Raw genomic sequence first — 10,658 nt, 5'->3', positions numbered from 1 at the left:
TTCACAGCCGTACATCAGCAGTGGCCTGAGGATTGTTTTAAATATAAGAACAGTTGTTTCTGGTTTTAGTTGCTATTCATAATTCATTTGTAAAATTATTATTTTAATATAATAATACTACTATTATGATAGAAAAGGTAAACCTCAATTATTCAGTGTTGGAATTTCAAGGAGTCATAAAAATATGTTTGCAATCAATTTATCTACTTAATTTTTAATAACCCGAAATATTTCTTCCATTAACGTCGAATTTTATTCCCTGATAAATTGTACCAATCTAAAAAAAAAGGGGGGGGGGAATTTTCCATGATTAATTTTGAGCCTTCTTTGCTCTTGGCCGGTGGACATCACGGCTCTGCTCTAAGACAATTCAATAAGCGTCAAAAGAAATATTAAGTAATAGAGATTACATTAAGACAGCTAACGAAAACAAAGTGTGAAAAATTTCAGGTCTTTTGAAATCATAGATCAATTTTTGTGTGGTTAAATCCTACTTTCACGGCGAGAGGAAAAGAAAATATTATATTTTGACCATCAAATACAGTATTTGCCATTAAGATATATAAAATAGAGAAAGTCCATATTTTAAGTTATCCTTTTCGTCCTGTCTTCTTTTGTCCTTTTTTTTTCTCCAAGGTTTTACCCCAAATCAAAAGGATCGACGAGATCCAAGCCCGTTTGCGAACTCTCCAGAGTCGAGTGAATACATTACAGGAAGAAATGAATTCTCAGAATTTATCCACATATGGTTATTATGTTGAAAACAATTATCCGGTAGGCTTTATTGTAATATTCCTTACAATATATAATATACGTTTGTGTTTATTATTCATTAAATTCAGTAAAAACTAACGTACTCATAGTTCATATAGTCCAGATGTATTGGTCAACAATTTACTGTGTGCATCCATAACGAAATTTAAATGAAACTTGGATTTCAAACTATGCAAAGCTCCTCTAAAACGGTAATCGAAATGGACAAAACCATTAGTGGATCAATTTTCGTTTTCATATCTCAGGGAAGAGTGATTGAAAGAAGTGCACTGACCAATTCAAAATATTGATATATTCCCTGTGAAATCTCTTTGGGAGGATTACGGTGATACAGCCAGCAATATTGGACAAGGGATTGGCAAGAGAAGCTATAGAAATGAGTTGTGTATGTAACAGGGTTAGGGAAGCATTTAACATCCAAAAATGCATCCAATTTTTGTAAATCACCACTTGGGGATGCATTACAAGCGGGCTGACAGAATTGCATATATATTTCATAAAATATATCTAATACTTCTTAGATATTATATTTATTATATGGGCAATGGTCTTATTTCATACAAATTTCATGGTTATGATTTCTCCTAGGTAGGCTGTTAATGATATAAAAAATAAACATTCATACAATTAATTTTTAAAGAAACCTTAAGATCATTACTGACTCCATCGAAATAAGGAAGATATAGAGTACTATGGAGTACTATTTACTATGGAGATAGAAAATATTCATAATTCAATAAATGCTAAATATTTTTTATATTTTTGTACAAAAGTATTTAAAAAATATATTGTGAACGGAATCCAACGTCTAAAGAAATTTTAAATGCCAGGGTCTGCTTGTTTTGGGCTAGCCCTAATTGAAAGATGGAAAATTATAGGAATATAAAATTCTGTAAATTTATTAAATTAATGCACAAAAAGAAAAATATATACATTATAATTAATAGTATAAATAAGGTATATATCGGGTTGTAAAATAAGTTCGTAGCGTTTTTTACTGGTGATTTCAATTAATATTTCAGATTCTTGTAAATATTTTGAATGAATTATATAGGACCCATTTTGATCTATTACATGTTTCCATCTTTCAGGTGATTTTTTAATTCCGTCCTCCCAGAACTTCTCAGAATTGAACTCCTCTATGTGCGTTTTGCAGTAACCGAGCGAATTAAAGGGTTTCCCGTTAAGAGACTTTTGAAGGGCCCGAGATAAGTGAATATCTGTTAGGGCATGGTCTGGTGAATAGGGTGGGTGTTGGATCACATTGCAGCCAACTCCAATAATTTCTGCCGGATCTGCTAAGACACGTGAGAACGGGCGTTATGGTGATGGAAAACTATGCCTTTGCGATTTCAGCCCCTAAATGATTCACACTTGCATGAGATATTTTAAGCATTTCTGCGATATCCCGTGTCGTAAAGTGAGGCTTGTCTGTGACCAATACTTGAATTTGGTTATCATGAACCGTTAAAGGACGACCCGAGCGCTTTGCGTCTTCCAAGCCAAATTTCTGGTTCTGAACCGAACAAATCACTTATGGACAGTCCTTCCTCCTAAGACCTCATCGCCATACACACTGCAAATTTTGTTAACCGTCTGTGCAGCGAATTTTCCTTTTCGGAATTAAAAAATCATTAAATGACGAATATGATTTTTTTTCGCTTCCATTTTGAGCAAGTAAAATACCGCTTAAAGATGAGGAACCTCTGTTGAAACTGATGAATAAAAGCACCTTAACTAATTTTTTTTTAGATTTTTTAGAATATGTAAAAATTATTGACCAAGTAAAAATGATTTTATAAACACGGAGAGGATTAAATTGAAATATTGAAAAATGCTACGAACTTATTTTACAACCCTGTATATTGGCTTAGTAGTGTTAGTAAACGTAAATGAAATAATAGAGTTTTATAACAAACAAAATAATAAAGAAAATATAAGAAATTAATTAATATAAACAATACAAAACAAAGGAGAGGTCTTCTTTAACACACAATAAAATACTTATGGTTGATAGTAAATTAATTACGTCAGCTGGATAAAAATGGATAATAATGTCTATCTGAACTTAAGTTGAGGAGAAAGGCCGTGTAGATGACATCCGTAGGTTGATAGCAAAGTATTAGTTGTAGATAGCAGTCCTCTCGTAAGCTGGTAGTAACCATAAATCGAGTGTTTTTTAAATTCATATATGACGCTGCAGATAGTGTTTTGTTATAAAACTGCTTCGCTATTAATTCGTTATTAAAAACAATTGAATATTCATATTTAGAAAATATCTTACATTGTATTACTGAATAATTTATACAATTAAAATAAGTAGATTGATATCACTGTTATTTACTGTGCAATATGTTTACATAGCAGAAAAATAAATAAATAAAAATTTTCAATCTTCCAAAAATAAAATGTTTACATGCGTAAACAAAGTATGATTCAGAACACTTTTGTTTTTTATTCAAGAAAAAAAAATTAAGGTAGTATGGAAGGAATACCATAAGCACAAGATAGAGTCCAATTGGGAGCTGTATGTTAGAAGGAGAAATGAATCCAAGCTAGCAGTGAGGGTGGCAAAAATAAAGAGCTAGGAGAGATTTTGCCGAAATCTGCAAAGTAATTATCATGAAAACACTAAAGTTTTCTAGAAAAAAATTAAAGCAATGAAAGGAAAGCCAAGTAAACCAATACGAAATGTAAAGGACGAGAGAGGCAGATTGTTTACCAGGGACCAGGGTATTTTAGAAAGGACACTACTACAGGGAGGTTTTTTCTGGAGATGCCGAGGAGCGAATGATTAGAGGAAGTATAAGGGGAGAATATGATGAGGTAATATGGGAGGAAGAGGTGGAAGCAGCAGTGAAGTGATTAAAACCAGGGAATGGAGCCGGAAGAGACGACATCGTTCCTGAATTCATCAAATATGGTGGAACACAATTATTGAAAGCATTGCAGTGCCTTTTTCAGAAGTTACTTACTGAAAAAGCTATCCCTAAGGAATGGGAGTACATAATTGTCCCGGTCCACAAAAAAAAAGCGATCATAATGAATGTGAGAACTACAGACCTACCTGTCTATCCCAGGTTTTGTACAAGCTCTATACCTCAATATTAGAAAAGAGGCTGAGAGAGCTAGTGGAGAAAGACTTAGAAGAGAAAATGGCAGCTTTCAGGCCTCAACGCCAGACCCAGGATCTTCTCTCCAAATTTCTCTCAGTTCGCAGTCAAGGTGTTTACAAATAAGAGTTAATGCGAATGTTAGTCAAATGACGTTGCTTGTATTATAAAGGATCACGCCAAATACCAGAACTATTAACGGTTAAATAATTGCTTTGTACGATTCATTTTTGGGGTCCGCCTCTGTCACCCGATTTTATGAAGAGTTGAAGTGGCTTAACCTCTTCTTCCGTCGTAAATATTTCTTTGCTTCCTTTCTCTATCAAGCTATCAAATACCGCCGTCCATCGTACATCTCAGATACCCTTCAATTTAAGTCCTCAGTGCATTCTCGCAATACCCGCTCACGGCCTTCAGATTTATATGTAACTGCCCATCGAACCGCAGCCTTTGGCAGATCTTTCCTCATCCGCTCCTTTTCCCTATGGAATTCTATTCCCTCCTTTATTCGTAGTTCTAACACCCTTTCAATCTTCAAATCCCATATGTTCGACTACTTTCTATCCACTCAATTCCGGAAGAATAGCAATTGAAAGTTTCAAAAAAGCTTTATATATTTTCTGTCTTAGATTTTCGTTTATAATTGCAAATATGTACACTAGCAGAAATTATATCGTTTCATTTATTACTTTTTAGTTTAATTGTATTTGATTATTTATATATTTTTTTTCTTTTTATTTACTATCAGAAACCATCTTATGCTTTATGATATGACAAGTGGTTTTATTTTATTTGTTTTATCATTATTTTATATATTCTGTTAATTTTGGTTGTTTATTTGTGTATTTTTAAATTCATTGTATTATTTTATTTTATGACATCTTGTAATTTCATCTCTATTTTGTAATTTACTCTAAGGCCCTAAAGCCTAATTTTGACGCCTGTAAATTATTCTAAAGGGATTAATCCCAGAATAAATAAAGATTATTATTATATAACCTACACGGCAGTGAATGCTGTCATGATTTTAGCTCTCAAATAGCTTCACCATGGCAATGACTAGTACTTTTTCCGCAATAACAGAAACTGCAAGATATTTCATTGTTAAGGCGTATACATGTGATAGTTAACGTGACAGTTGCTCCATTGGTATTATTTAAACTATCAAATATCACGCCAGAGCTAGCAGAAAGTACAATCATGACTGTAACCAGCACACAGTTATAGTTATAATGATTCTCCAAGTACGGGTAAAGTGACGGGTACTTGTTGGGTAAAACGGGAATTTTAAGGCGCTGAACGGGTATTTTATGATCGGGTGAATCGTAAGCACTGTCTATCAACATCATTTATAAATTATCTAACTCCCTTAAACACACACAAATTAACTGTAGCATAACGTGAATCCTTTTCAGGAAATATCACTATCTGTGAAATGAATAGGTGGTAAAATGACACTCACTGATCACTCTCACAAAAACTTACTCACGAGGCGACTAGAGCTAGAAGTTTTGTGAAATAGATAATCCTCGTTTTGGCGGGAATATGCTACAATGCTGCTAGCCATGAATGATAATGAAATAAAGATTTACAAAGTGTTGGACACAAATTTCAAAAAATGTGAGGGGAACAGGTTGCTATCTATGGGGCAGGTAGAATATAGATCAGAACTTTTTTCTATACCATTAATAGCGCAATCTATCCTAAAAACAAATAATTAAGACCTTTTATTAGGTAATGGAAAAAAATAAAGTTGTAAATGGAAAAAATATATACATTTTTTTCTGCCATCTGTTATCTATTGACCAATGGATGGAATTGAAATATTGACAATTTCACATTAATGTATGATCTCATTGGGACATAAATTTGTATATTTTAGTAGAATGGCCCATATATTTTATATTAAAATTTATTTGTATTTATTACTTTATTAAATATTATTTCTAATGTTTGTTTTAGAAAAGGTTCACATGGTTGCCTGGAGTGAAGCCAACTACTGTGAATGAAGCCACTACCACAGTACTCAATCACTGCATACCAGAAACCTCGGCTGTTATGATTGTGGGACATGTGAGATAAATTATATAATTTATTATATTTAATTACTAAAAAAAAATATAATTACATAAAATAACAATTATTGTTAACACAGTAGTCGCGTGTCTTCTGTAGATGCCTGTTGTATTTGGTTTAATTTTACTCACTAGATTATTTTAATTTTACAGAATAAGGTAAAGTTATTAAAATATCAATATGTAATTGTATTTTATAAGAAACAAAATACCATAAAAAAAATTAAAAAATGAGTATTTTATTTTTATCATTCATTATTTGTTTTCAGAAAATAACCCTGGATCCTATATTTAATTATTTTACCATCATATTCATGCATTTTTTTAAATATATACATTAGTGACATGTTAATATTTCATTATAGTAGAATCTAAATAATTGAAAATAGTTTAACAAAAATATTTCAAGCCAAAAACAACACGAGAATTTGTCCTAAAATATATAATGAAGTCATCATTATCTTGAAACTAAATTGCTAGAATTAATTCACATTTTAAAATAAAATATTTAAAACATCAATAACAATAATTACTAAGATAGAATGATTTTTTAGTGATGCCTACTAAAATTTTAATTGTAGGGAGAGAGAAAGAAATTTATTCATTCATGCTGCCCAAATACATCGGGTTGCCACATTACACAGCATACTGATCAATCCCTGATCGGACATATATAAATACATATTTTTATATGATATAATATAATAGAATGATAACATTTTTTTTTTCCACAGTATTCTTTTACAATTAATACCAGTCTACAAACTAAATACAAGCTTTTCAATTTATTCCTTTTTTTCTTTCCCTTCTATTTTACAACCCTTATTTCATTTTATGAACAAATTCTCCTATATAACAAATATTAGAATATTAAAATAATAAAGCTAAAGACATTAATTTCAATTATTAATAATCAATTTCAATTTCAACTAGCAATAGTGGTAGATAATTATTTATACTGTTACTGTAGGTCGACTACAGGTTCAACTTAGGTTGAGTCGACTCTGTGGATTCGAGAACCCTCCAGGGTCCAACAAAAATCTGGTGGTTGAGAGTGATCATGTAGAAATCTTGCCCTTCTTGTTCAAGAAACAGTACTTCCTTATAAAGTACTGAACCCCTGACAATTTATGGTTTTCAGTGGCACAAATTTTCACTTTAATTTTTACCAACTGTAATAAAGCTGCATTTTTTATAAACATAAATTAAATTAATACTGTTATAATGTTACATGTACAGACATGTTAACTATGTCTGGGATGAAATCAATTACATAGTCCAAACATATTGGGATTTTACTCTTGTTTACTTTCTATTGGTTGAAGTCCTGCGCGTCAGCAGCTAGCGCCCTCTTCCATTCTCTACTGGCTTTTAATACCAGTGACGCAGTTGAGTTAGAGATCATCTTGAGTTCGGCCATTTCCTTCACAAGTGGGGGGGGGGAGAGTTCGGTTCGGAGTTGCCCATTCTGAATGAAAATATTATAAATAGGAATGATTGTGTTTAAGATATTATTTAACTTTAAGTTAAAAAAAAAATTTAATTATTTTTTTTCCCTTCTCTTTTATTTCATATTTTGTTGTAATTTAATTTGTATATTTGTAAATGGATATGTTGTGGATATGCTCTATCATCCGTATTAATATTGTCTAAAAATATAATGAATGTAATATTACAAATTAAAAACAAATTATTGGTTGATATTTCAGAAAAATAAGGAAGAAAAATCGAGAAAAAAAATTTATTAATTTTATTTTTAATATATTTTTTTTTTTCGAGAAAACAAAATTAAGACACAAACCACAACTTCGTATTCACCTTTTCATTCATCATTTTTCACAATGAAAAAAATACAAATGCCTGGCCTACATGATTTTCCGATACTTTTTTTAAATTTCAATTAAAATTAATATTAATAATATCAATTAATAATTAATTAATTATTGTGATAGAGGAAAATACTTTAGAGTAAGCTATTTCTAATTTCTAATTAGTTCAAATTATAATAGAGTAGAGTATAATTATTATAACTACATTGTGGTAAGTTAAATAATGGTGAAAATTATTTGAGTAAAAATTCAAACTTGCCGTTCAAACGAACAAAAAATTTTTGTTTATTCGGGATTTGTGTTTTTAGTCCCCTATTGAGAGAAAAAGAGAAGTAATTTATGTTCATATATTTTTGTTCAAATAAATGACGAGAATGTTTATTTCATATTTAATGCAAACGCAGCCATAAAATTGCGAGTCAGATGTTACGATGGAAACTTGGTCATACCTTTTTGCTTGGATAAAATAGATTTAAGATAAATTATTACATTGGCATTAAATTTGTCTTCTTTTTTTCACTGAAAGTGTATTCTATTTTTTTAGTGTTTTCAAGTAGGAGATGTGCTTTAGTATAATGTGTACGCTTGATATATATTTATAATAATAAGCTGTACGAAAGTTGCTTGAATTCTTTAATTAATAATAATTTTGTCAATAGTCATTTCAGTCAATAAATTTATTTTATGTAGCAACCGACTTTTACCGAGTTTTACTTTAAGAAATTCGAATAAAAAACAAAAATGTGCAACGTTCCTCCTTTAAAAAAAGGACCTCTCTAATATTATTTCATAGTATTAGAACACGAGGTCCATGGATTTGTACGTCGGGTTCAAGGGTAGTGCTAAGTGGATAGGTTGAAAAAAATATGCTTAGTTAATTTTTATAACTAAAGGTTTTATTGAACGATTTATTCGTAAAAAAATTGAAGTACGGTTAATTTTCCACTAAAGTTGTATAATTGCTTTTGTGAATCATATAGTTTCCAAGGTATGCAAAGTGTTTACATCGGGACCTGCTCGTGCTATTCTTCAGGTATCCCGAGTGTATTTTACGATGATAATAAATTATTATGGAAAAAGGGGGGGGGGCTGAAAATTGTGAGACTTTTCTGACCACAACATGCATATATATTTTCTCTCAAGTTTCAAAGTGTTAATCCCTGGAGGGGCAATAAGGGTTAATGTGTTAGTCTAAATTATTTATCTATAATTATATAAAAACACAGCATAGGGGTCTCATAGATTCTATTGGCTTATCTGAGTGGCTGTTGGAAGTTTCGCTATCGCGGTCACTTCCCGTCTCATGGCCGCTTCCCTAGTCCAGGTGTGCGGTGGGCGAAACGGTGAAGACCATGAATATTCGTCTGGTGTCTGAAAAGACATCCTTTTCTCTCAGAGGCTGGCCAATGTATCCTGGACCCTGGCGTGATGGTAGGGGTAGGTCAGGTCCTAGCATGCATAGTGCATAAGCTGGGGCGGCATTGCAGTCGCGGCGTCTACGGGGTCTTCCGGTGTCCGCGGCAAGGGGGGGGGGACATCAGAAAATGAGACCTCCGATCCCGACTTTATATAAATTCAAAATGATGGTAAAAATCGAATTACTTAAATCCGACACATAGAGACAAATATTATCTAGTGCCAACAGTACATTGCATGCAAAAAACACTCAAGGATTCGCACGTCGGGTTTGGGAGATAGACGTGGTAAAAACTGTACGTATTTTGGTCATTTCTTTAAAAATATTGAATTTAATAAAAATTAAAGTATGTTCTTATATTCTTATATTAATATGTTCTTATATTAAAGTATGTTCTTATATTAATATGTTCTAATATTAAAGTATGTTATTAAAATATGTTCAATTTATTATCAAAGCAGTCATAGTTCTTCTTTAACGGTGTAGTTTTTGAGATATGGGACCAATTGATTTGAATAATGAACAATTTCCTAATATTTTAAAGGCAACATAAAGTGCCCTGATATTGATTAAGCATATCTGTCTTCTACTTATCTCAGAAATTACATTGTCTTGAATTATTATACTATAACTGTTAAAGTGTGATGAAAAAAATTCATTTTTATTTTATACTCTGTGGCAAACTGTCAATATATCGATTGGCAACGGCCAGTTACTCTTTGTCTAGTTTGTTGTGTAGTCTTTGTTATGTACTTGTGTTCTTTGTTCTCACTACAGTAATAACGTTTTTTGTTATTTAACCGTAACTAATAAAACAGTAATAACAGTAAAAACATTTTATTTGTGCCGCGTTCAAAACAGGCAGTTCGCAATATTAAAATTTGCAGTGAGACAGTGAAAACAGTTCAGTAGTGTTTGTTTACGTTCAAATGCTTCGTAAAGTAAAAAAATTTAAGTGCAAACAGTAAAATTAAAATGGATCTCAACAGCTTTAATGAAATACATCAGATTGGTGCACTGACAGAACCTGAGAACTTCCAAATGTGGAAATAAATCTTCTTAGAAGCTAACGGGTTATTTTAAGAGATTATGAGCCTCCCAGAGACCAGCAAAGTAAATATTGTAAGGTGTACTTTCCCAGGAGGAGATAAAAAGGCCGTTATCTCACCCCAATTTTCGATTACTTTAATGAAAACTATGTATAATTAATAGTCAAAATTGATGAGTCTGCCAAATATAGGAAGAGGAAATAAAAAAATAGCGGGTGTTTCAAAGCGTTAAAAAAAAATTATTTTTCATTCCGAGCTCTGTATCTTAAAAAGTAGGAACAACACAAGAAAACCTAAAAGAGAACGTCTAAATAAGAGTGAATTTGCCAAAATATGAGCCCTAATAGAGTTATTTACGTTAAATAGTTTTCGAGATATAGCTTTTTAAAAAGCAACATTTC

The 10,658-nt window shown here is 31.6% G+C and overlaps 1 protein-coding gene across 2 annotated transcripts in view; it reads left to right on the top strand.

Moving 5' to 3' along the window:
* Nucleotides 1-10,658, top strand: part of LOC106685066 (testis-specific serine/threonine-protein kinase 4) — a 50,911-nt gene that overhangs the window by 24,913 nt on the left and 15,340 nt on the right. The window contains exons 6-7 of one of the 2 annotated variants that reach the window (XM_067045763.1): nucleotides 637-774; nucleotides 5,850-5,960. In XM_067045763.1, the coding sequence (XP_066901864.1) occupies nucleotides 637-774; nucleotides 5,850-5,960 (249 nt within the window). The remainder of the gene's footprint in view (nucleotides 1-636; nucleotides 775-5,849; nucleotides 5,961-10,658) is intronic. The other variant, XM_067045764.1, reaches the window with a different exon arrangement.

The sequence above is a fragment of the Halyomorpha halys genome, unplaced genomic scaffold (assembly GCF_000696795.3).
Source record: "Halyomorpha halys isolate HHAL.00 unplaced genomic scaffold, Hhal_1.1 Scaffold31.1, whole genome shotgun sequence".
NCBI classification, from domain to species: Eukaryota; Metazoa; Arthropoda; class Insecta; order Hemiptera; family Pentatomidae; genus Halyomorpha; species Halyomorpha halys.
The sequence above is the reverse complement of the archived record's forward strand: the minus strand, read 5'-3'. Positions and strand labels throughout refer to the sequence as shown.